Consider the following 26,094-nt stretch of genomic DNA (forward strand, 5'->3'; position numbering starts at 1 on the left):
ATGCCAAGAGGACGTGCAGTCCTAAGAACATCCCCTCTTCACTATGGAAAGCACACCCCCATTGGGATGCTAACCAACAATCACTATTTGGCAAAGATACCCTGCTTTTCAAAGATGAAAAACAATGTGTCTCAATGAATCCAAAATTAATGTGAATGAGAAATACCACTGTGGCAGAAACGAAAGCAACTGTTTTTGGTACTAAGAGAAAAGGCACCCCTCAAATTCTTCCTCCAAAGAGTAAAAAGGCCTCCCACATTTGCAATCTCCAAACCAAAGGACTGCATGGTGTTTGTCTCCATAACCTCTCACCCACAACCTTCTCTTCTGCTGGGATTAACCCCCAGTACCCCGTGTGACTGGCTGGATGTGAGCAGGTGAATATTTTTCAAAATTTGTTTGATTACACAAATACATTCATACACACAACTTAGCAGTGGCCACAGGACTAGAAAAGGTCAGTTTTCATTCCAATTCCAAAGAAAGGCAATGCCAAAGAAGGCTCAAACTACCATACAATTGCACTCATTTCACATGCTAGCAAAGTAATGCTCAAAATTCTCCACGCCAGGCTTCAACAATACGTTAACTGTGAACTTCCAGATGTTCAAGTTTTAGAAAAGGCAGAGGAACCAGAGATCAAATTGCCAACATCTGCTGGATCACAGAAAAAGAAGGAGAATTCCAGGAAAACATCTATTTCTGCTTTACTGACTATGCCAAAGCCTTTGACTGTGTGGATCACAATAAACTATGGAAAATTCTTCAAGAGATGGGGAATACCAGACCACCTGACCTACCTCTTGAGAAATCTGTATGCAGGTCAGGAAGCAACAGTTAGAACTGGACATGGAACAACAGACTGGTTGCAAATAGGAAAAGGAGTACGTCAAGGCGGTATATTGTCACCCTGCTTATTTAACTTATATGCAGAGTACATCATGAGAAACTCTGGGCTGGAGGAAGCACAAGCCAGAATCAAGATTGCTGGGAGAAATACCAATAACCTCAGATATGCAGATGACACCACCCTTATGGCAGAAAGTGAAGAAGAACTAAAGAGCCTCTTGATCAAAGTGAAAGAGGAGAGTGAAAAAGTTGGCTTAAAGCTTAACATTTAGAAATCTAAGATCATGGCATCCGGTCCCATCACTTCATGGCAAATAGATGGAGAAACAGGGGAAACAGTGGCAGACTTTATTTTTTTGGGCTCCAAAATCACTGCAGATGTTGACTGCGGCCATGAAATAAAAAGACGCTTACTCCTTGGAAGAAAAGTTATGACTAACCTAGACAGCATATTAAAAAGCAGAGACATTACTTTGCAAACAAAGGTCCATCTAGTCAAGGCTATGGTTTTTCCGGTAGTCATGTATGGATGTGAGAGTTGGCAGATAAAGAAAGCTGAGCGCTGAAGAATCAATGCATTTGAACTGTGGTGTTGGAGAAGACTCTTGAGAGTCCCTTGGACTGCAAGGAGATCCAATCAGTCCATTCTGAAGGAAATCAGTCCTGAACGTTCAATGTGTGAACGTTCAGGACTGATGTTGAAGCTGAAACTCCAATACTTTGGCCACCTGATGCAAAGAGCTGACTCATTTGAAAAGACCCTGATGCTGGGAAGAACTGAAGGTAGGAGGAGAAGGGGACAACAGAGGATGACACAGTTGGATGGCATCACCAACTCAATGGACATGAGTTTGAGTAAACTCCGGGAGTTGGTGATGGACAGGGAGGCCTGGCATGCTGCAGTCCATGGGGTCGCAAAGAGTCGGACACAACTGACCTATTGAACTCAACTGAACTCATTAAAAGATTCATACCACTTCATGGTAAATTTTAGTTTACTAATAAAAGATCTACCCTCCTAAATAAATACATGACCAAGTTATTCTCCCTTCTCTCCATTGCACTTCTAAGAGGTAACCATTGACAGCAGTTTGGTGGTCCTTGAAACCATTTTCTTTCAGATTTACACATATACCATTCAAAAGGAAATGAACTTGCTATGTATGGAATCATATTGTGTATATAGTCTGTTACTCAATAAAGGCCTTGGAAAAGTCTTGCCCTTATACATTGATTCAGCCCCATCATTTATTTCATGCTATAGAGTTCCTTAGTTTAGTCACCCCTGTCCCGAAAGCAGCTTTGTTAATTTACCATTTCCAGTGACTTCCCATTTCCTCACCCCCTGGTCAATGTGGGATATTGAGAATTATGTAAATTTTTACCAGTGTAATAGGCAAAAATTATTATCTCTTTTTATTTGCTTTAAGGAAATTTTTTTTGAACATACGCCTTGTTTGTTTTCCTTTCATCTGTGACCTGCCTATTCATCATCTCTGTCCTTTCTCTACTGGATTGTCTATTTTCTTTATTAATTTGTAGGAATATTTCATGCTTTCTAGATATTAGTGCATTGCAGTATTTTCTCCCAATTGTATCTATTTATGGTATGTTTTATTAGGAAAGACTTAAAACTTTAAAACTTTCAAGTAGCTAAATTTATTTTTCTTTACAGTTTCTTTAAAAAAAAATTTGGCTGCACTGCACAGAATATGGTACCGTCCCCGCAGATACAATTACAAACTTTTCTGTGGAGAAACCCAACCAATACCCTTAAGTCACTTGCACAAATTGTCAGGATGTGCCCCTAGGAGGGAAACAGAAAAATCACACTTCCGGTGGTATTTCTGATAAAAGAATATAATTTGAACCTAATCATGAGAGGAAACCTCCCCCCCAACAAAACGCCCCAATAAAACCCAAATTGAAAAACAGGTTTCAAAATAGGTGGTCTGTACTTAAAAAAAAAAAAAATAGTACTGTTACAAACACAAAGAAAGTCTTGGGAAATGCTGCAGATTAAAGGAGATCAAGAGGACATGATAATTGAAGACAATGCAAGACCCTAAATGACTAAATCTAAATAAGACTAGAAAACAGTATTATATCAATATTAATTTCGATAGCTACATATATAGTTATGCAATTTTCTTGTTTTTAGAAAATACTATAGAATGTAGGGACAAAGGGGCACATGTACTTGTAACTTATTCTCAAGTAGTTCAGCAGAAAAGGAAAAATATATATATTGCACTTGTTTTATCCTTTTCTTCCTCCCTCCATCCCTCTATTCTGTCCTCCCTCTCTCCGTTGAGAAAGAAAAGGTTAAAACAAATGTAAAAATGACATCATCTGGGGAATCTGGGTGAGGATTTATGAGAATTTCTTGTATTATTCTTACATCATTTCTAAGCATGAAATTATGTCTCCTAAAAAAAGATATACTGTACATTCATGTTCAAATCATTTTGTGGATCTACACTTTCATTTATTTTGGCTAATGATACAGGAGCTGAATAATTTGGGTTGTATTAACATTTTAGATGAATTTTTAGTTTTGTATGTGCCAATTTTTCTCCCAAAATAGCTGCATCATTTTACATATTCTACAGGAGTAGGTGGAAGTAGGTATGGAAGTTTGTTTTTCTATATCTTTTAAACAGTTGTTTTCTAGTATTTCAAATCACTTTAATTTTCATTTCTTTGTTAACTAATGATAAGCAATTTTTGATGTGGTCATTGGCCATTTATATTTTCTTGTAAAGAATCTATTCAAAATTTTGCCAATAATTAAAATGTATTTGATAGTCATTTTTAAAAAAGAAAGAAGGGATATCATGTCAAAAGAAACAAAACAACCCAATAATCCAGTGGCTTAGAGGTAAAGAGTCCACCTGCAATGCAAGAGATGTAAGAGATGTGGGTTTGATCCCTGAGTCAGGAAGACACCCTGGAGGAGGGCATGGCAACCCACTTCAGTAATCCCGCCTGCAGAATCCCATGGACAGAGGAGCTTGGCAGGCTGCAGTCCACTGGATCACAAAGAGTCGAACACAAGTGAAGTGACTTAGCATGCGTGCTTGCAACACACAATCAGGCAATAGTTTAAAAAGCAAACATGTTGACTTTGCTCTTCTAGTTAAATTACTTTGTTGCTAATTATTTCAAAAGAGTCTAGAAGAGCTAAACAAAGTACTGGTGTAAAACTACTTTGTAGGAATGCTGAAATTACCTGAGGTATGCTTTCTAGTCTGCCTGATAGTGCAGGAGACTGGGGTTTGATCCCTGGGTGGGGAAGATCCCCTGGAGAAGAGAATGGCTACCCACTCCAGTATTCTTGCCTGGGAAATCCCATGGACAGAGAAGCCTGGCCAGCCACAGTCCATGGGGTTGCACCGATCAACTAACACTTCCACTTTTCATGCTTTCCAGGATTCTGATTAAAACAACCAGATTTCAAATAATTTTGAATTTATTCAAACAGGGCAGGAAAAACAAAAAAAACACCTCTATTTTCAGCTAAAATCTTAACTGCAAAATATAATTACTCCAAGCTAAGACACCAGACACAGAAGAGTTTGTACTGAAAATTCTCTGGCAGTCCTGTGATTAGAATTACATGTTCTCACTACTGAGGGCTTGGGTTCAATCCCTGGTCAGGAAACTAAGATTACCACAAGTGGCATGCACCTGCCCAACTTTATATTGAATGGTTCTAGATGAAGTTTTAACACAGGCAAAACTAATCATCTATGGTCAAAGTAATCACTTTTTTTTTCCCCTGAGGGACAGGTAGGTAGTATGATTGATTGGGCAAGGGCACAAGAAATTTAATAGAAATCCCATATTGAAACTTCTCTGGTGGTCCAGGGGCTAACACGCCATGCTCCCAATGCAGGTTCAATTGTTGGTCAGATAACTAGATCCTACATGCTACAACTAAGACCGGTACAGCCAAATAAATAAATAATATATATATTTTTAAAAATCCATATTTTGATCCCTACTTACTTCACATCACATGCAAAAATAAATTCCAAACGAACTCAAAATAAAACAGTAAATACTACTCCATAATGCAGACTTTTTAAAAAGCAATTTTAAAGCAAAGGACAGTCTTTCAATATACAAGAAAAAATCTAGGTGCCTGGACAGCTCCTAAAATAGGAGCCTGGATAGCTCAGTAGGTAGAGTATCAGACTTTTAATCTGAGGGTCCAGGGTTCAAGTCCCTGTGCAGGCGTGCTGTCCTCTATTGTGGGGCTTCCCCAATAGCTCAATTGGTAAAGAATCCACCTGCAATGCAGGAGACCTCAGTTCAATTCCTGGGTTGGGAAGATCCACTGGAGAAGGGATAGGCTACCCATTCCAGTATTCTTGGGCTTCCCTTGTGGCTCAGCTGGTAAAGAATCACCTGCAATGAGGGAGACCTGGGTTTGATCCCTGGGTTGGGAAGATGCCCTGGAGAAGGGAAAGGCTACCCACTCCAGTATCCTGGCCTAGAGAATTCCACAGACTGTATGGAGTCACAAAGAGTCAGACACGACTGAGCGACTTTCATAAAATTTAGAAACCATATAGGTTGACTGCATTGCCTGTATTAAAGATTAAAATTCTAAAGACCAAAACACCACAAAGTAGTTAAGTCAAATAACAAACTGGGAAAAAACAATTGTAACATTTTATAGAGAGAAAGCACTATCAAAAGTCAGTAAGACTAACAACCCAGCAGAAAAATAGGCAACAGGCATGAAAAAGCAATTCAGAAAATAAAGGCAGTCGATTATCAGAAACTGTTTAACCTGTGAAGAAATATAAATAAAAACTTTAGCTGTGGAGAAATTCATACAATGAGATATTTTTCTTCTATATATGAGGCAACATTAAAAAGATATAATATTCAGCATTAAGTGAGAATTTAGAGAAACAGGCACCCTCTGCCATTCCCTGATGTTGCTAGTTATTAACCAGTATAGCCTGTTGGAGAACTATTTGTTAAGAACTATTTTTAAAATAAAATGCACATATTTTTTGAGCCAAGAATTCTACTTTTCTAGTTAACAAAAACATATTCCTTCAGCAGAAGTAATTCTGGTTCACGGCCATGCTGAAAACTGGAACAAATAGTCTAGTAATAAGACTGAGGAGCTCAACTGTGGTACAATCATACAAAGAATGATTATTCACTGTTAAATAAATGAGGTTTTTATTTTCAGCACTATTGAAAATGCCCTTTACAGGCTAAGTAAAAAAAGTAAAGAATACTGTGGGGAGTAGGAACAGTTTTTTAAGGAAAGACAAAGGTACACAGGTGTGTGAAAATCCTTCTATATTTGTTTTTAGGTGACTTTAGACACACAGAAGTCTGGGAAAATATGCCCATAATCTTAATAATGGATTGCCTCCTTTATTTAATGCTTATCTGTGTTCCTAAAAACTTTTAACACAAGGATTTCTTTTTTTGTTAGAGAAAAAGAATGCAAAAAAGGAGCTCCACAGGCTCTATTTCTCCTCTGCCCCAAAATAGTCTATCTGTTGAATTTTTTTCCCTTAATTTATTTATTTTTAATTGAAGGATAATTACAATATTGTGCTCTCTGTTGATTTTTTAAGTACTCTGCTTTGGAAAAAACATTGACTTGGGCAAATTGAAAAATGCACGATTAACTGTGGACCACACAGTGACTTCATTTCAAAGTGAGGTCACTGACTGCTCTTCTCCCAGAGCTAATACACCACACAACCTGGTCGACATTGGTGCCTGCCTCTCAGACATTTCACACCCAGGTCTGCACCACTGGCCAGGTGAAAGTATTTCATTTTGTTTTGGGGCCTGAGCAACAAAACCTCCAATTACCTAGAGAACTTTCAGGATAGCCCAAATGCCCAGTTTTAGCTGATTCTTTCCTAAAACAGTAGTTGGATGTCATTGAATTCAATTAGGAAGTAATTCATGAGCAAATACTAAGTAGGAAAACAAGGAAGACACAGCTTCTGTCCTCAACAACCTGAAACTCAGGCCAGGGCAGTGCAGAGGACCTAAGGAGAGAAGACTTGCTACTGGTGAGATCAGAAGTTGTCTCTTGATGAACTAGGACTCAAATGCAGACAGATGGGCAAAAGGAGTGGGTGGAGTAAACCACACGTCTGGGACCTGACTGCAGGTGGATGTAATAGAGGAAGGTGGTAGGGGCGGAAGCGGGAAGGGACCATCTGGGGCAATGGTGAGGGTCATTAATGCCATGTGGAATCTGGCTTTTATGAGGTAGGCAGTTTCGAAGGCAGCATCTGTAAAAGTGACAACTCTGTTTTGGCCAGGCGGTATTTAAAAGGCAAGTTATTTTCCACAAGTCAGAGCAATAGGTCTGAGACTCAAGTACTCCTAAACACTCTCTACCTCAAGACGGTTAAGACTCTGGATAAGCAACAGCTGCCGAGAAACCTACAGAAAAAATAAGTAAAGGTGTCAGTACCTCTTCCATGCTGAGACTTCCCAAAGCCCATGGAAACAAAAATACACTGGAGAGATCTTGAAAGAAAATGCACACCTTCATTCAAGGTCCATCAAAGATTCACAGGGCAGCCCACAGGCACATTAGCAGAGGAAGCCAGATTGAAAGAAGTTCCTAGCATCACCCTCCATACCTTTGCTGGATCTCTTTGATGTCTTCTTATTTCCTTCAGAGGTAATTTCAATTTCATCAGGATTACCTCCCTCATCTTCAATTGCCTAAAGGGAAGGGAAAAGAAAAGTTCACCCAAAAAGGCAGCACACAGACTTGACTTCCACAGAAGCTTCCGGGACTGATCTGGAAAGGGCCTCTCCCCACCTATTCATTCCATCTTTCTGCTGCAGCAAGGGCCCCAGAGGTAGACAGATTCTACCGTACTTTGGCTGCCCCGTCTCAGGCAGGCTTACTTAATTGTTGCGAGTTTGTTTTTCACTCTGGCATGAGGAACTAATTAAAGTTCTTACCCTGGAAAGCTGTTGTGAAAATTCTTGTTAGTCACATAAAGCAAGCACTCACCAGACATCTGACTTATTTTTAATATTATCACCACAATCTGATTGACCCTATTCCTGGGCCAAACTACCTATGACATTATTCAACACTGTACTGTTCATCTCTCTCCCTGATCCCTTTTCAACACCCGCACTAGCACCATCTGGACAGAATATGGGACATGGCATGGGATGGGACACGGACTACAACATCCCTCATTCATCTCTCTGTCAGATTCCCGAGGTCTTGCTCTCAACCACCAGGGAACCTGCTTCATTGAACAGAAAATTATAAGGATCTCTTGGCAAGTCCCGCTTCTCATCCCAAGAGCCTGTCCTTAACTTGACTAGCTCCCACTTATGCTCAGCACTGTGTAGGCCACCAAGGAGGCACTCAGAGGAGGGAAAAAAAAAAAGCCACAAATCAATCAATCAATCAATCAAAGGAACACCGACCAAGCCTGTCAATGCTGATATACCCAGACACCAGGCTTCAAAATCAGATTTTTGAAAACCCTTTCTTTACTGCATAGTCCTGGGAGCCCATGTTCTGTTTAAATCCATTTCAAATGGAGCTCTATTTGTAAATAGTTTCAGAAGTCTCAAAGATTCTCAGGAGTATTCTAGCTTGGTAATGTTCAAAATGAGGCTTGGGGGCTCCACACCTAAACCGTACTAAGAGAAAAAAAAACCTCTCCCTTCTCTCTGAAGTTAGAGCCAGAAAGAAGATTTGGAGTTATGTCCTGGCCTGAAGGAGGGTTCAAACAGAAAGTCCCTACCCTCTTTCTAGAAACAAAAGATTCTGGACCACCAGCAGGAGAATGCAACAACTACCTCAGACAGGTGGCCCAGTCTGCCCCTCAGGTCATCTCGTCCAGGTACAGTGTTGACAGGGTGGACCCTGGGGGACTACAGGCTATGAGTCATCCTTACAGGCCTGGCCAAACTACTCTTTGTGTGTTGTTACCTCCACCTTTCCCTCTTTTGTTCTTCCTAAAAGAATAAATAAATACACAAACCAAAGAAGGGACAAAACAACAGGTGGCAGAAGAAGAAGAGAAGAGCTCCAGTACTTCCAGACTTGCTCACGTAAGATGGCAGATGGGTATATACGCCAGTGGCGTTTGTGCATTTTTGAGCACATCCCTAAGAAACTGAAGAGGAGAGGAAGAAGGAATGGGTTTTTCCCCTCAGAGATGCTGGTGGAAGATCATAACAGCTTCAACCAACAGCCTGACAGGAAGGTTCAATGCCACCCTATCAGCATCGAAGGCTTGTGGACTATCTGGGGGAATAATGGCTAAAGCCTCCCACTCCCACCACCCTCCCGCCACCAATTTTCCTTTACTGACAGGAGGCCCTATGGCTAGTAATACCATGGATCACAGGTCCCTGGGTGCCAACTCTCCCCTCCTTGCATCTTCTTCAGGTAACATTTCTACGGGTGAACTGCCTGCCCTGTTTGCTTAGAGGGAGTTAGCGTCCATAGCGAAAGACACACACACTCGAGTTACAAAGGCACTACTGACTTAGGGCAAGTAACTCACCACTCTCCATCCTGAGTTTCCTTATCTGGATAATAGGAAATAATCCCCACTTCCTCTAAACAGCAATTAACAAACAAAAACCCGATCCTCTGTTGTTTGGGAGGCAGGAGAGGGTAGAATGAGTCACAAACTGCACTGCTTGGGGGAGTAGGGGGCGGGGCGGGAGGATAGGTGACAAGGAGTAGTTAGAAATCACAGAGACGTCCCAAGACAAGAGACAGTGAAAGAAAGAAGCCACCAGAATCACATAGAACAGGGAGTGCAGAAAAGCACACCTAACTCTCGGCTTTCCAACGCATCCCTCAGAAACCCCCAAGGCAGGGATCAGTAACACCCAGATTGCAAATACCACACAGTGCATACAGAGAGAAAAGTTAATTGTGACAGCAATCGCACTTTGAATGTTTATATGCTATAGGTAGCATGCCAAGCACATTTTGGGCCACCTTCCTTAACTCTAACGATTAAGAATTAATATTTCTCTCTTTTGGACACAAGGAGAAACAGACCCAGAGAGGGTTAAAATAAATGTCGTTCACGCTCAAGATCGGGTCAAGAGACTGGCAGAGCCCTTAGATTTTCTTCAAGTCTAACTGTAGGTTTCATTTCTGGTCTTTATTACAAGCAGCACTTTTCCTGCCAGGCTGAGTCGCCGAGCCATTCTCCCTCAACCCCGCTCCCAATACCCTCTTAATAAGGTTACTTCGTAAAGTAACCCCCTATTCTAGACTTCTAGGCCCTAACGGATCAAGCAGCATCTATCGCTCTAGAGGAGGCCCCCGCAACCAGCACACGCTCAGAAAATCGCCCGGCCTGGGTTCAAATCTCGACCTCCCCTCCCCGGCCGAGGGACGTTGGCCGAATTCCCTGACTCCCCGGGCGGAGCGAGGATTTCAGGTTCCGCGTCCACTCTCAGAGATCGGGACGAAAGCAGCCGAAGGAAGCCCTAAAAAGCAGGGGCTGATGCGGATAACACAAGCCCTCGGTCGATGTCACCCGCCACCTCGAACTTCCCCCGTTCGCGTCGAGATTTTCTTGTTCTCTCTCCGATGCAGCGCTGGGCTTTGAACTTGGGCCCGCCGGGGCTCGGCGATCCCGCTCGGGCCTGAGAGAAGCGTGAAGAGGCCCGGAGCGCCAGGCCCCCGGCAGGCCGCAAACGGGACCGGGCCGGGGAGGGGGGGGGGGGCGGGCGGGACGGGACCTTGAGGCCAGGAGGCCCCTCGTCGCGGCCGCCGGGGTTCCCCGGCCCACCTCCCACACACCCCAGGGTCCCAGCTCTACCTTTCTAAGCCGTTCCATCAAAGCGCTCTTGTTGCCGCTCGAATCCAGGTTCCGTTTCTTCAGCTCCGCCCGCAAATCGATCACCCTAAGGTCGGTGAGGCGCCGCGTCCCAGTCTCCGACGAGGCGGAGCTCAGAGCCGCTGCGCCCGCCGCACCAGAATCGCCTAAGCCGGACAGAGACTCCGCCATTCTAGGGGCCCTGGCTCTGCCTACCACTTCACACAGAACTGGGCCGGGTTTACCGCAGCTCTCAGGACGAACTTGTGCCGCCAGTAAGAGAACCGTTCCGACGGCTACGGCGCTCCTCTCTTCTGCGCAGGCGTACCCGGCGCGGGTTCAACGCCCGGGGCCGCTTCTGCTCATGCGCAGTGAGAGCCCTGTGAGTGAGGTACAAGGCGCCTTACGTCTCGCCGGCCTCCCACCGCGAACTGCCAAGACGCTTGCATACAGCAGTTACAGCGCCTGCGCACTGTTGCCGAGGGCCTGCGGTTGGTCGATGCGCGAGCGTCAGACAGCGGCCAAGAACGCCTATTCGGGCGGCGCGCGTGCGCGGCCGGAAAAGGGGGCGGGAGGAAGCGAGTGCGTTTTCCTCTCTGGCGGCGCCATTTTGTGCTCAGAGCCGCTACAGCCGCCGGCGGTGTGGGAAGTAGTTGGCGTGGACAGCACACCCGGGATGGCGGAGACTCTAGCAGGGTCCAGCGACTCGGGTTCTGGCACGGCCGCTGTCGTCTCGGGCGTCTCAGAGGTCGGGACGCGGCGACTCAGCGACCTGCGGGTGATCGACCTGCGGGCGGAGCTGAAGAAGCGGAACCTGGACACGGGCGGCAACAAGAGCGTCCTGATGGAGCGGCTCAAGAAGGTGAGGCGGCCCGGGGCCCTGGGGTGCCGCCAGAGACTGAGTAACGCCCCCGCGCGGGCCTGTCACTGCGACTCCCTACTGCGAGGCGCCCCCGGCCTGCATCTCGCGTTGCGAACTCCGGTCTGAACTGTCAGGAACCGCGGGTCGGCTGTGTGACCTTGGCCCGACACCGCCCCTCTCTGTGCCTTGTCGCCTCCTTCCATTCAGTCATCTCAGTGTTGGGAAAGCCCGTCTTAGTCGTAGGGTAGCCCCTGGATTTTCCCCAGGGTTGTGTGACCTTGGACAGGTGCTGTTCCCTACCAGCGCCTCAGTTTTCTCCCCTACGGAACGGATGATTGAAGAACCTTTGACATTGCCCGGGAAGGGGAGATGTGCCCGTTTTTGCCCCAGGACGTTTGCGTTCACCGTGCCCTGCACCTGGCGGCTTCTCTCCCAGGTCTCCATCTGGCTGGCGCTTTGTTGTCATTTTGGGGTCTGTCTTGAGATGTCTCGCTCCGCACCCCCCCCCCCCAAGTGAAGACTTGCTCCAAGTCCGTGACTTCCTGTATCGCACCATCCTGTGTTCATTGTCCCACTTCTCAGCGTTGAACACAGAATTGGGTATGGCGGGTGGTCATCTCTCATGGAATCAGGCTCTTGAGGGTAGGAACCTGGTGAATTCACCAGGGAGTCCCGAAGCACGGGTAAGAAGACACTGTTGCCGTGAACCACCAACCTCCCCCACTACCCAGGATGTTCTCTGTTCTTCCCTGCCCTGGGTCAAAGGTGGCCTTTTGCAGTGCTCAGCTCTTTGCCCACTGCCAGACCAAGTGTAACCTGTTTGTTACATTGTTGACTTCAAGTTGAGACAGTGTGGAGGTTAGGGACCATTTTGGAACTCCATCAACCCTGACTGTGAGCCCCAGGCTCTTTTGGGTGAAGGGCCCAGAGAGAATCAAGTGGTACTGGGTTCACCTACTGCCTGGGGACCTGGCAGCCCAGGTGGCAGAAACAGAGTTGCTCTTTGCAGGGAAGGGTTGCCTTTGTTGCTGGGAAATTGTTACAGAGACAGAGCAGTGTGTGCCCCACAGCTCTTAACAGTGTTGTCAACTTTGTCTCTTCCCAACAGGCGGTTAAGGAAGAAGGGCAGGATCCTGATGAAATTGGCATTGCCTTGGAAGCCACAAGCAAGAAGACAAAGAGATTCGTGAAAGGTATCCACTTTAACTTATTGCTGCTTGGGGTAGCTACAGCAAGAGAGCTTATATAGAGAACTGTTTTTTTAGCATTTTTCTAGCCCTTCAAGTCAGAAGAGCTCCTTTGGCCCTCACGGTCCTCCATCTAACAGGTTGCTTTTCCAGCACCTAACGTGTAACTGTCAGGGTGCTGAGGAGGATTTGTAGGTGCCAAGTAAAAGACCCGTGGCTCATCGGTAAAGAACCCGCCTGCCCACGCAGGAGATGTGGGTTCGACCCCTGACTCAGGAAGATCCTTTGGCGGAGGGAAATGGCAACCCACTCCAGTATTCTTGCCTGGAAAATCCCATGGACAGAGGAGCCTGGCAGGCTGCATTCCATGGGATCTCAAGAGTCGAACTTGTCTTCATGACTGAACAACAATTGAAAACATTACAGCTTTGGTTTCTAGGATTAAAAAAGAAATAGTGTAAGGCACAGTCTTAAAAGCTGCCCCGGCTGACCTGAGCAACCAGATGCACCTACTTGTCTTCCTGGTTCAAAAAATAGGACTTAAACCAAGGAAAATGACAGCAGGCAGAGACCCAATAGAACCCAACTTCTTTAGGGTCCAAAATAGGTTGTTGGAACATTTGCATGTTTTACTAGTGTGATATTTTGTTTTCAAATCTAAATATAATTCATGTAAAATTCACGTGTTTAAAGTGTATAATGCTGTGCTTTTTAGTATATTCACAAGATTATGAGGTCATCACTACTCTTAGTTCTAGAAGATTTTCATCATCTCAAGAAGAATCACCTATCCCCCATTAGCAGTCAGCTCCCACATCCCCCTGCCCCCAGCAGTATCTAATTGAGGTTTTGTCTCTAAGGATTTGCGCATTCTAAACATTTCATGTAAGTAGAATCATACAGCATGTGACCTTTCATGTCTGGCATCCTTCACGGAGCATCGTGTTTTTAAGGTTTATCCATGGTATAACATGTATCAGTGCTCCTTTCCTTTTTATGGTTAACAGCAAAAGCTTGGGAACCTCATTAACAGTGGTTCTCATTTTCAGAGTTTACTGTGATAAGGATGGTATAATTTGCAACTCCCATACGATGGGCTCGTTGTCTTGAAGGGTGCTGCACGAAAGTTTTTACAGCTGTCCATGTCCCATTCACCTAAAAAAGTGCTAATTTCAGGCAGTGGGATACAGCTGCTCAGAAAGTAAAAAGAAAAGACTTTGTCTTTTCCGCAACTTCTATTTATATTTTTCACAGCTTTTTCTAACAGGATGACTTTTCCACAACTCAGTGAACTGTTTAAATCTTATGCACGTGTTTTGAAAGGTTAAATTTTTGAGTTAGGTTACGTTTAAAGGGGTTTACGTTTAAAACACTGGTATCTTTTCAGTGCTTGTGAAACTGTATTTCAGCAGTAGACATGGACTGTTGAAACAAACCAATCATGAGGGATGGGTCTACAGCAGGAAACATACAGATAGCCTGTTTGTACTTTTCTGTTAAGTTACCCATATCTAAAAGTTTGGTTTTGAATAGCTGAAAGTTTAAACTTTTTTGTGTGTAGGTGCTCATTTTAAACTGTGAGGTTAGGCTTATTCATCAGAATGATTTTGGCTCCTATAAGGAATCTTTGAATCATTAGAAAAACTTAGTTGACTGCTTCCAATACGTGTCTGAATGGGTTAAAGCATAGGTCAGCTCAAAGCTACTTGGAGTTAGCATTGTGTCAGGGAAGCCTTGATAATAATTACTTTTGGTGTAAAGTGAGTGTACCAGTACAGGTTGGGGTCAGAAAGGCACTGGTACCTTTCTTTTTCACAGAAGTCCCCAAAGCCCAAGATCCTGGGGCAGAGAAGAGCTCCCCCAGGTTGTAGAGCTAGTGTGTTCTCCAGAGGGGTCTGGGCATGTGGTTAGTTATACGAAGCGCTAGGTCCTCATGGTGTCCTGGTTGAAAATTAGGGCCTCAAGGTTACTAGGCATCAGCCAGTGGATTTCCAGAGTCCGCCACAAAGTTGGACTGATTCTGGGAATTCGTGAGTAACCACTGCCTTTCAAAAGTGAAAGGAAGCTGAACTTTGAAAGTTTCATTGCAAGTCAGAACTTGAGTCCTTTTCCCCAGCTCATCTAAATGGGCAGAATTGCTGAAAACTGGGTGTGTTTTGAAAGATCATTCTACATTAGGTTACATTTGGGATTAAAATTGGATAGTCTGTGCCATTCCCCTATTCTGTTCCCCCACCCTTCAGTTTTTAGTCAAGACCCATCCCTTGGGATTGGGGTGCAGCCTGTGTGCCCAGCGTTTATCTTTGTCACTCCCACTTAGGGTGCTTTCTGGTGAGGTTTTTTTGGTCTGCCTCTCTCCCGTTTACCTTCTTCATGGGCACTTCAAGCTACTGTTTGAGGCTTGAGAAATTGGGTGCGGTTATCAAGCATTTTAAATAGTGTGTTTCAAAAGGATATACCCAGTTCAGATATAATGGGAGGTGGGACAGCTCAGTTTTTGAGTCCCAGCTTTGGAGCAGAACCAAATTCTCCTGTCAAATGCAGATAATAAACCTGCTAGCATTGTGAGGGGTATTAAATAATGTGAAGAGCGGAGTGTGTAATAAAACCACATTTCTTGAGTAATCATTGATAATAATGGGAAATGAAATATTTAGGATATTGCAGTTGGCATCTTTAATCAACGATTGAGGTTTCTTCACACTCACAAACATAGAGTTATGGTTGTGGAGGGTGGGGTGTGTAGGGAGAGCGATGGAGTGGTGGTTTGGGATCAGCGGGTGCAAACTACCATGTATAGGTTGGATCAACAACAAGGTCATACTGTATAGTGCAGGCAGCTGTATTCAGTATCCTGTAATAAGGCATAATGGAAAGGATGTGAAAAAGAATATATGTGTGTGTATAACTGAATTATTTTACAGTAGAAATTAGCACAACATTGTAAATCAACTAAACATCTATAAAATAAAGACTGAGGCTTCTTAAGTTGCAAAACTGTGGTATGCCACAGCATTTTGCAGACTCAGCAATGTTGATAGTTTGAACTTTGTGGTAGGGTGCTATCCTTTGTGTTACCGTGTGCTGGGCAGCATCCTTTGCCGCTGCCCACTACATGCCTGTAGCACTGCCCGTCGTAACACTAAAAATGTCTCCAGGCATCACCCTGTTGCAGCCCACATCCCCACTGACCCCCCCATACTGGCCTCCCACATGTAAACATACATGCCATGGTTTGCTTTTCTTCGGGATATTAGTCCGTATATGCCCTTTAGAACAGGTCACCTTTGTTTTGCATGTCCTAAGGGGAATTCTAGAATATCAGATCAGATCAGATCAGATCAGTCGCTCAGTCGTGTCCGACTCTTTGTGACCCCATGAATCGCAGCACGCCAGGCCTCCCTGTCCCTCACCAACTCCCGGAGTTCACTCAGACTCATGTCCGTCGAGTCAGTGATGCCATCCAGCCGTCTCATCCTGTGTCGCCCCCTTCTCCTCCTGCCCCCAATTCCTCCCTGCATCAGAGTCTTTTCCAATGAGTCAACTCTTCGCATGAGGTGGCCAAAGTACTGGAGTTTCAGCCTTAGCATCATTCCTTCCAAAGAAATCCCAGGGCTGATCTCCTTCAGAATGGACTGGTTGGATCTCCTTGCAGTCCAAGGGACTCTCAGGAGTCTTCTCCAACAGCACAGTTCAAAAGCATCAATTCTTCGGCACTCAGCTCTCTTCACAGTCCAACTCTCACATCCATACATGACCACTGGAAAAACCATAGCCTTGACTAGACGAACCTTTGTTGGCAAAGTAATGTCTCTGCTTTTGAATATGCTATCTAGGTTGGTCATAACTTTCCTTCCAAGGAGTAAGCGTCTTTTAATTTCATGGTTGCAGTTACCATCTGTAGTGATTTTGGAGCCTAGAAAAATAAAGTCTGACACTGTTTCCACTGTTTCCCCATCTATTTCCCATGAAGTGGTGGGACCGGATGTCATGATCTTCATTTTCTGAATGTTGAGCTTTAAGCCAACTTTTTCACTCTCCACTTTCACTTTCATCAAGAGGCTTTTGAGTTCCTCTTCACTTTCTGCCATATAGGTATGTACATTTTTAAAGCTGTTGATAACAGGGAGCCCAAAGATTTTACTTTCCTTCTAAGAGTTTCCACTTTCTTTCCCTTCCAGCCCCATTGGGAATACCTGGCATCACTCTCAATAGTCCTTTTGCATTCGCAGAGCCCAGGGTGAAAATAGACTTTATGGTAGCCTTTGCCTTTTTGCCTTGAGTGGAAAAAAGCTTCTGGGCTGAAGAATGTCAGAAAGCCAGAGGCTTGATGCAATGGGGTGGAGCGAAGGGGAACTCACAGGTCTGTTGTCAGGCACACACTCTTAGGGTGTAGTTCTTTGGGTGCTGTATGGACATGACTTTTTTAATTTACTCATTGGGAAATGCCTGTTTTTATCCTTTGCTCATTTTTGTTTGAGGATGTTTGTGTTAGTTTGAAGTGGTTTGGAAATCTTTTGAAGCTTTGGCTATTTTGTGCAGAATCAAAATACTTTGATGGTATTACAGAAATTCTAGATCTTATGTTCCAGTTGAGACAAAACTGTACATGATAGACGAACAGTCACATTCAGCTTCCTTGTATCATGTTCTCACCAAGACTGAGCTGCGTCGTCCTGCAGAAGCTAATTACAAGGCCAGAACCCAAGTGCTCTCTGACTGAACAATTTTTCTGTTATTAGAACAAAAGGCAGAAGAGGAAGGCACTGAAGACAATGGCCTGGAAGAAGATTCCAGAGATGGGCAGGTAGATGCCATGACAACAGAGGGGGCGGCAGGAGCTCTGCATCCCAGTCCACCTGGTAGTTGACGCCTTTCGTCGTCCCTCGTTACAGGAGGATATGGAAGCAAGTTTGGAGGGTTTGCAGAGTATTGACATGATGGACGTTAATGTGTTAGAAGAAACCGAAGTTGAGAACAGCGCTGCTCCAGACTTCGGGGAGGATGGCACTGACAGCATCCTGGAATCCCTTTGTGAGAGCAAAGACTACGTGGCCACGCAGCTGAGGGAGCTCCCGGCTCAGTTCACAGGACACGCTGTAGGTAACGCAGTTGCGGTGCAACACGCTACAGCCCTGGGGCTCCTCACTGTTTGTGTGCGCTTCAGCCAAGACGGAACACGCTGATGGTTGGTTAAATAACACGCAGCTAAATCACCATTTGGTGTCTAAATCTTGGCGTTAAATTGCATCCATTTAAACTCAACACAGATCAGATGTTAACTAATGGATAACTTTTCTGTAATGCTGGAGAATATTTCTGTAATTAGGTAGGGGACACATTCTTAGCATAAGTCAAAAGTCTGACACTGTTGTTAAAAGTATTTTCTTTGAAAAGAAAAGAAGTTTAAAAAAACTATAGAAAGATAAGAAAACAGTAACAGTTCATAATCTCACCATGCAGATAATCCTGTTGATAGTTTAAATATGTATTCCATGTATGAGTTGACAGTTGTTAATTAAAGGATGTGAAATACAGTGAAGAAAAGTCTTGGTCGCCTAGAAGAATCCCTCCAGTTAAAGGGATCCACTGTTAAACTTCCTGTGTATGAGGGAAGACTTTAATTCTCTTAAGCAACATCATAGTGCCAGCTTTTCACTTTGTCTTTTTGGCATAAAATTTCGTGGTGGTCCTCCTGGAACTGGTTGCCGGTTTAACCTCACCACTTTGGCATGCCCAGCAGTCTTAGTTTGGTTTTATTTAAGGCATTCTAGCTTTAAACTGGAAAAGAAGTACCCTTATAGGACTGAGCTTTAAACCTTTAAGGTCAAAAGTCACAGATTCCACATGTTGCCACAGCTTGACATAGGTTAGCATAGAGTTTTGGTTTATTCTCTCTGTATGATCATATTGTGTGTTAATTATTTCCATAGCATAGACTTGACTTCTTGGTTAATGGAAACATCCTGGTCATAAGTTTCAAACCTGGGGTTTTCCTGGTGGTCCATTGGTTAGGACCCTGTACTCCTAGAGCAGGGGGCATGGGTTCAGTATGTGATTGGGGAATTAAGATCCCGCATGCTGCATGACTTGCCTTTCCCACCCTGCCCCCAAAAAAGTTTCAAACCTAAGAAAAAAATCTTTAAGGAGGGATATTTTTGTATTTCACTTAAAAAATTAGAAAGCTTTCAAATTTAATAACCTTTAAGATACTAGTTTTCCTTTAGTATGCTGTGCTGTGCTTAGTCACTCAGTCGTATCTTTGCGACCCCATGGACTGTAGCCCGCCAGGCTCCCCTGTCCATGGAGATTCTCTAGACAAGAATACTGGAGTAGGTTGCCATGCCCTCCTCCAGGGGATCTTCCCAACCCAGGGATCGAACCCAGGTCTCCCACATTGCAGGTGGATTCTTTATCATCTAAGCCACCAAAGAAGCCTAAGAATACTGGAGTGGGTAGCCTGTCTCTTCTCCACGTTATCTTCCTGACCCAGAAATTGAACCAGTGTCTCCTGCATTGCAGGCGGATTCTATACCAGCTGAACTACCAGGGAAACCCTTTGTTTAGTATAGTAGATAATAAAAAGAAAACAAGTTAAATATTTGTTTTAAAGTACACTAGGCGAAAGTGCCAGGTTATTGTTATTTTAAAATAATTGCTACCAAGTAAAATCAGAGGAATGTGAAGTTCACTTTCCCTTTGAGTCAGCTTCAGAAATCTGAGGCTGGGTAGTGTATGCTGACCACCAGTGTGGGGAAACTGCCTGGAGAATGAATCTGCTCACTTGTTCAGTTGATGCTGCCAGAGTGCCCGCTGCCGTGAGCCATTGTCAGAGATGCTGGGGCTGCCTGATCCTGGAGCGGGCCTAGAAACAGGGAGGCAGGTGATCAACAGAGTAACATCGTCCCCCCTTTACCCATGGTTTTGCTTTCTGAGGTTTCAGTTACCTGTGGTCAACTGGGGTCTAAAAATATTAGATGAAATGAACAATTCTTACGTTCTGAATTACACGCCATTTGGAATAGCATGATGAAACCTTGCGCCATCCTCACCCGGACAGAAATCATGCTTTTGTCCAGTGTATCCATGGTGTGTGTACTCCCTGTCCGTTGGTATGGACAAACATGATGCTGTCTGAAGTTTTAGATAGCCACTGGACTTTGGGGACATATCCCCTATGGCTAAGGGGCAGCCACTGGGATCCAGCAGTGGGTTTGCAGATGGTTTTTGGCATTGTGAAGAAAACAGATCTGTAGGTGGCCTGGAAAGTGGTGAGGTGTAGGCCTTGGCACTCATAATTCTGTCTCTGCAAAGAGGTCTTGGTGTTTTTTCTTTCAGGTTGATGGCGAAGGCTTGGAGAACACTTTGGATGCTTCATCATTGGACTTCAGAGTGCCTCCGGTAGGTTACTGTCTGGTTCTGCATGGCTAGAAACCTGACATGAGTGGTGAATTTTCCACAGTGAAAAAGAATGAGTGAGCGTGCGTGTGTGTGTGTAAACAACCCATTGCACTTTGGTCCTGCGGGATGCTTAGCATAAGTGGGTGAGCTAAATTGTCAGGGTCAGGGTTTGCAGCCTAGTGGGCATGGTGTTAATGACCAACGAGAATGTAACCAGAAGGGAGAAGTGCAGGTGATTGGGTTACACAAACACTAGAGGGCTTCCCAGAGGAGTTTCTCTGTCAGAGTTGAGGTCTGGTGAGCCAGTCAAATTAGCCAGTTGAAAGGGTAAAGAAGACTTTGGGGCCTGTTGCAAGGATGGACAAAATAAGGTGGAAGCGAGGTGGAGGGCTGCAGAAATAGGTGGGCCGGACTCCCAAAGCGCAAGAGCTAGTGTCTTCAGTCCAGGGTGGAGTTAGGGAGAGCTGTCCAGCAGGGTGGAGAAATGGTTTTGTTGACACGTTCCAGTTACACATAAAGTTCCATGTTGGGAGAGAGATTTTTCTCACATCTCGTGTGGTGTCTAAAGCAGTCATCTGTGTGATCTCTGCCTGGACTGGGAAGTTGTTGCCAATTGCAGAGGCCTAACTACAAGGGGGGATTGGACGGGCTAACATTAAAGTGCTCTGTGAGTTTTGTCTTTTCTTTTTCTCAATAGGATATTGAAGAACCTCTGTTGGAGCCAGGTACTGATAAGAGAAACACAACAGTTATGGTTTGAAAGTCTTCCCACTTTCCTTTTAAAGCTGTTTATATATTTTAAGCTTTTTTATGGTATTATGAATTATTTTAATGGTGGACAATCCAGATCGTACAAGGATCAGAGATTGGAAACCCATTCGTATCACCAGATCTATGGAAGTGCTGTTCTGGTTTCTGGAGGTCAGATATGTTAAGTGAGATGTAGTGATGACTTTCATCTCTCTAACCATGTAGAGTGGCATTTAAGTACTTCCCCTGCCCCACCTTCCCCGATGATTCTTCCATGTGTTTCTACACATGAAGCAGATCTTGTATTATTTCCTGCAGTCGTTTAGATTAATGCAGTGAAGGTAGGACAAAGCGATGGTCAGGGCACTGATTGCCTGAGAAGTGACTGAATTCCAGAAGAGGAACCAGAGTTTCTCCACGAAAATTCCCAACGTGTTGGTCCCCTTCTGGACTGCATTGGTCTCCTCCGGCGGAAATTTCTGGTTTTCCTATTGGACTGTTCTGTTAAAAGAAATTCAAAGAAATTTGAAGGTCGAGCTGTCCTTGAATGGTGATCGCTTTCAATTCAGCACCTTGGACACTGGAAAAATAAGGAGAAGACCCATACTTGAACAAAAACATGAACGAGACTGTCGAGAAGCTGTCACACTGTTGTAGGTGTTTAAATCTGTGGGGGCCTTTTCTCTTCCATGTAGCGTAGAGGCTTACTCTCTAGTCGGTCGGAGTGCAGGTAGTGTAACCAGTGTTGAGTGTGTGTACCCGCGGGTTTTCCAATCTCTGTGTAGCTAGCAGTTCTCTTCGTGTTAGTGTGGCCGCCGTGCCAGTTCCGCATTTGTGATTGCTTTATTTCCCTGGTAATTAAACCTTGTGCCATTCTATTCCTGTTAAATCCGTAGAAAATGAGAAAATACTCGACATTTTGGGGGAAACTTGTAAATCTGAGCCAGTAAAAGAAGAAGGTTCCGAGCTGGAGCAGCCATTTGCACAGGAAACAAGTAGCGTGGGGCCAGACAGAAAACTTGCGGAGGAAGAGGACCTTTTTGACAGCGCCCATCCGGAGGAGGGTGATTTAGATTTGGCCAACGAGTCAACAGCACACGCTCAGTCGAGCAAGGCAGACACCCTGTTAGCGGTAGTGAAAAGGGAGCCCGTGGAGCAGACAGGCGATGACGAGAGGACGGACTGTGAGCCTGTAGGGCTAGAGAAGCCAATTGAGCAGAGTAGTAAAGCCTCAGAGCACACGGAAGCCTGTAGCGAGGAGGCCGCGGAAGCGCCCCCGGAAGCCTCAAGCCCGGACCCCGGGGATAGCAAAGAAGACGTGAAGAAGTTTGCTTTTGAAGCTTGTAATGAAGTCCCTCCGGCTCCTAAAGAGTCCTCAGCCAGTGAGGGCGCTGATCAGAAAATGAGGTTTGTTTTTTCTCAGTTTTAGACCAGACGCTATCTCCTTTTCATTGGTCGTTTAATGACACACATGAGCTGTTTTTCTGCAATTGGCCAGCCAGACTGATGCAATTGTAGTTTACCTCTAAAGAATGTTTGATTTCTCTTTGTGTATTTTTAATGGGTGATTTCAATTCCTTTTGTTTTCCTCAACCTGCTATGGTTGTGCTCTTAAATTGTTAAGTGTTATCGTCAGCTAAATAGAATTGATTTTTAAGAATCTTGACATTGTATTGGGGGGAGGTGAGATTTCCAATATAAGCTTGCAAAGGTGCCTGTTAAAATTTTATTTCCGACTAATTTTCTGGTAGGTATTCAGTCTTAGCACATACCATACTTTTGATTTAGTTCTCTTTTATTTTTTCTGTACGAGTAATACTAACTTTTATCTCTAGCTCTTTTAAGGAAGAAAAAGATATAAAGCCAATCGTTAAAGATGAAAAAGGTATGATTCAACTTACATGTCAGGGAGTCACCTTCGGATCTCTTATTTTGGGAGGGAGGGGTCTGCAGGAATCCACAATTTGGATCTAGTACTTGGTTTTATTATGGATTACGAGAATTAATCAGCTAGCTAATTGTATCTTGAGAGACTAATTTTTAAATGTTGGTGAGCTTCTGAATGTATGTTTTTGTTGAGACTCATTTATGGAATGGTGAAAGTCCTTTTATAGGACAAGTATTTTCCTACTTGTAAAATGATAGAATTTTAGAAACTGCTATCTTGGTCATGAGCTGATCATTGAATGCCATTTCACTTTGTAACTGACATAGGTGTGATTCAGTTTTTGTGATCTAGATTTTTCATTTTCTGTCCCATGTGTTGGCAGTAATTAAATTCTTGAGTCAGAGGAATCAAGGTTGGATTGCATTAGGGTTTAAGACAGGGCTGCAGTCTCAGGAGGCCAAGCATAATCATCTCCCTCCTGCAGGTCGAATCAGCAATAGCTCTGGAAGGAATCTGTGGGTCAGTGGACTGTCTTCCACAACTCGGGCAACAGATCTGAAGAACCTCTTCAGCAAATATGGAAAGGTACGCTCCCCTAATGTGCTGCCACCCACCTGGGCTTGGCATATAGGTTCTCATTTCCAGTTGGGGGAAAAGAAATAGACAAGAACAAAAACTTGGAGGTGAGTGGAACCTAACCAGTTGTGGGTAGTAAACCTTGTCTCCTGGTTGAGAGTGGATGACAGGCGGAGCAGACAGCTTGTAGGTGCTGCTCAGAGAAGGTGTGTAAAACTACAGTCTCCGTGTCCCTGCTGTGCTTTCCAGCATCTCTTGAACAAACTGTCTTTTAGCCAATACCAAACTGGAAACTGGGACTTCCCTGGTGGTCTAGTGGTTAGGAATCTTCCTGCCAATGCAGGGGACACAGGTTCGATCCCTGATCTGGGAAGATTCCACGTGCCGTGGAGCAACTAGAAAAAGACACTGGCAGCTGGCATGCTGAGTTTTTCCCCCTTAACAGTAAGTGAAGAGTTGGTTTCCATATATCTTCTAACATCTTAAGAACATAGTTGGAGAATTTGAACAGGATGGTGGCTTAAAAATAAATCAACTCCTGGTCACGGAGGCAGGAAGAAAATATTACAATTCAGAAACTTCTGAGGAACGTTCAAGAACGATTCTGTTGTCGTGGAATTAGCTAATGAAGCGGTCTCCTGGGGGTCCGTGGTGGGTGGGAGAAGTCAGCAGAGTACCACTCAGCAGCAGGAAGTGGCAGGGCTTCCAGGTCGCTGTGCCATCCTGGCTGCCCGGTCATCATTCCTTTGCTCAGGACTTTGTTCTTTGATGAGAAATTAAGGACTGAAGCGGACAAGACCCTGAAGAAGCATTTGGAAGGACGTAGAATGCTACTATGCCAAAACCTATTTATTCACTTATTTACAGTCAGGCACTGGGCTTCTCTTGATGATTCAGTTGGTAAAGAATCCACCTGCAATGCAGGAGACTCTGATTTGATTCCTGGGTTGGGAAGATCCACTGGAGAAAGGATAGGCTACCCATTCCAGTGTTCTTGGGCTTCCTTTGTGGCTTAGCTGGTAAAGAATCCGTCTGTAATGAGGGAGACCTGGGTTCAATCCCTGTGCTGGGAAGATGCCCTGGAGAAGGGAAAGGCTACCCACTCCAGTATTCTGTCCTGGAAAATTGCATGAGGTCTCAAAGAGACATGACTGAACGACTTGCACTGATTGTAAAGCTGAAACAGATAACAAGGCATTGTTCTAGGTCTTAACATCTGCTGGAAAATAACTTACTGCAACATGTCATATGTATGTATTTTTAAGTATATTGAAGATTACCGTCTGCCATCATTGTATGGTGGAAGGACCTATTTTAGACTTGGAAGGTGGACTCAGTGATTATCACTGAGGATGTGATGTTTAGGCCCAGACCTGAGTGTTGAGTGTGCCTGGCCGTTGGACCAGGGCAACAGGACTCAGGAAGGCCCTGCAGTGGAACTGGGCCCTGGAACTGGGTGTGCAGACAGAGGCTTGATCTTCAAGAAGCTTGATGGCTGGGGGCAGGAATTGGGGAAGGGGCACCGACAGGGAACTGGGCGCTTTCTGTGGTGTCTTTTCTCACTTGGGCTTACCTGCCATCAGAAGTGATGCCTTGGCATGGCTAATTAGTTGGATGGAATGCTCAAATGACCCAGCCCCTCACCTTGAGGAGAGGGGAGAAGGCAGAACTTCATCTCTGATGTGAGAACTGACATCTGTGTCCCTCTCAGCAAAGGCTGTTTCCCTTTTGGCCCTGTATGGGGTGCTTTGGACATATCGGGGCTTCCCTTTGCAGGCTGGGCAGTGGTTCTCTATCCCTATGTGGAAAACCATGAATGTCAGGGTGTGCTGGGACCCTAGGAAGCATGGGTCCCCTCATCATCTTACAGCTGGATACAGGAGGTCCAGAGAGGGGCGAACTTGCTCTCATTGACCAGCTGAGTCAGAGGAGGTCAGAGCCAAAGCCCAGGCTTACGTGTCTCAGGCTCTCTGTGTGTCCCAACCCTCATTTTGAATGTCCTTTGGGAATATTTACATTTGACACATTGGTATAGTGGGCTTTAAATCTGTCATCTTGCTTTGTGCCCCCTTTTTTTTTTTTGGTGGGGGGGTGGCTTGTACTTGTTTTATCTGCTTGACTTTGCATTACGTGTTTTTGATGATATATGGCTAATTAGCTGTATCTGGTATATGTGACTAGTTTGCATTCTGATTCCTTTCATTATTAGAGTTTTTTCTTGTGTCTTGATGTGGGCATTCATTGCAATGAACTTTTCCCTTAGAACTTCTTTTGCTGCATCTTGTTGTATTTCTAGTTTCATTTGTCTCGAGGTTACTGAAGTTGTGGTTACTGATGTCTGTCTTTAGCTTTTCTTATTTATATTGTCACTGTGAGAGTTGATCTTGTATCAAAAGCAATTGTATTTTGATAGGTCAGGATTAATTAGAAGTACTTTAATAAATCCTTGCAAGGAACAACAGTTTCAGAAAAGTGCAAACAAGTAGAAATAATTCTGATGATCAATTAATTGCAGGTAATTTTTGACACATAGTGTGGTTATTTTTATGAGAAAATTAGAGTACCCTTTCTCATGAAGGTTGTTGGAGCCAAAGTGGTGACCAATGCCCGCAGTCCTGGGGCCCGGTGCTATGGGTTTGTCACCATGTCAACATCTGACGAGGCCACAAAGTGTATCAGCCATCTCCACAGAACTGAGCTTCATGGAAGGATGATCTCTGTTGAGAAGGTAAGGCCGTCCTTGCCGCTGGAACT

At 44.5% G+C, this 26,094-nt stretch overlaps 2 protein-coding genes and 1 non-coding gene across 6 annotated transcripts in view; 2 read left to right on the forward strand and 1 right to left on the reverse strand.

The window, feature by feature from the left end:
- Positions 1–11,081, reverse strand: part of SAFB (scaffold attachment factor B) — a 61,338-nt gene extending 50,257 nt beyond the window's left edge. For 2 of the 4 annotated variants that reach the window (XM_055546716.1, XM_055546707.1), the window contains exons 1-2: positions 10,680–11,070; positions 7,494–7,578 (exon numbers count right to left, since the gene is read on the reverse strand). In XM_055546716.1, the coding sequence (XP_055402691.1) occupies positions 7,494–7,578; positions 10,680–10,868 (274 nt within the window). In that variant the 5' untranslated portion in view covers positions 10,869–11,070. Of the gene's footprint in view, positions 1–7,493; positions 7,579–10,679 lie in introns of all 4 variants that reach the window. The other 2 variants (XM_055546720.1, XM_055546740.1) reach the window with 2 other exon arrangements.
- TRNAK-UUU (transfer RNA lysine (anticodon UUU)) lies at positions 5,019–5,091 on the forward strand. The gene has a single exon. It is a non-coding gene; the product is annotated as a tRNA-Lys (tRNA).
- SAFB2 (scaffold attachment factor B2) overlaps positions 10,976–26,094 on the forward strand; it is a 29,940-nt gene continuing 14,821 nt past the window's right edge. Inside the window, exons 1-10 of the mRNA XM_055546759.1 lie at positions 10,976–11,538; positions 12,647–12,731; positions 17,468–17,532; positions 17,621–17,824; positions 20,064–20,126; positions 20,824–20,851; positions 21,773–22,283; positions 22,712–22,761; positions 23,249–23,349; positions 25,919–26,068. Of these exons, the coding sequence (XP_055402734.1) occupies positions 11,041–11,538; positions 12,647–12,731; positions 17,468–17,532; positions 17,621–17,824; positions 20,064–20,126; positions 20,824–20,851; positions 21,773–22,283; positions 22,712–22,761; positions 23,249–23,349; positions 25,919–26,068 (1,755 nt within the window). The 5' untranslated portion in view covers positions 10,976–11,040. The remainder of the gene's footprint in view (positions 11,539–12,646; positions 12,732–17,467; positions 17,533–17,620; positions 17,825–20,063; positions 20,127–20,823; positions 20,852–21,772; positions 22,284–22,711; positions 22,762–23,248; positions 23,350–25,918; positions 26,069–26,094) is intronic.

This window comes from Bubalus kerabau, chromosome 1 (genome assembly GCF_029407905.1).
Source record: "Bubalus kerabau isolate K-KA32 ecotype Philippines breed swamp buffalo chromosome 1, PCC_UOA_SB_1v2, whole genome shotgun sequence".
Lineage (NCBI taxonomy): Eukaryota > Metazoa > Chordata > Mammalia > Artiodactyla > Bovidae > Bubalus > Bubalus kerabau.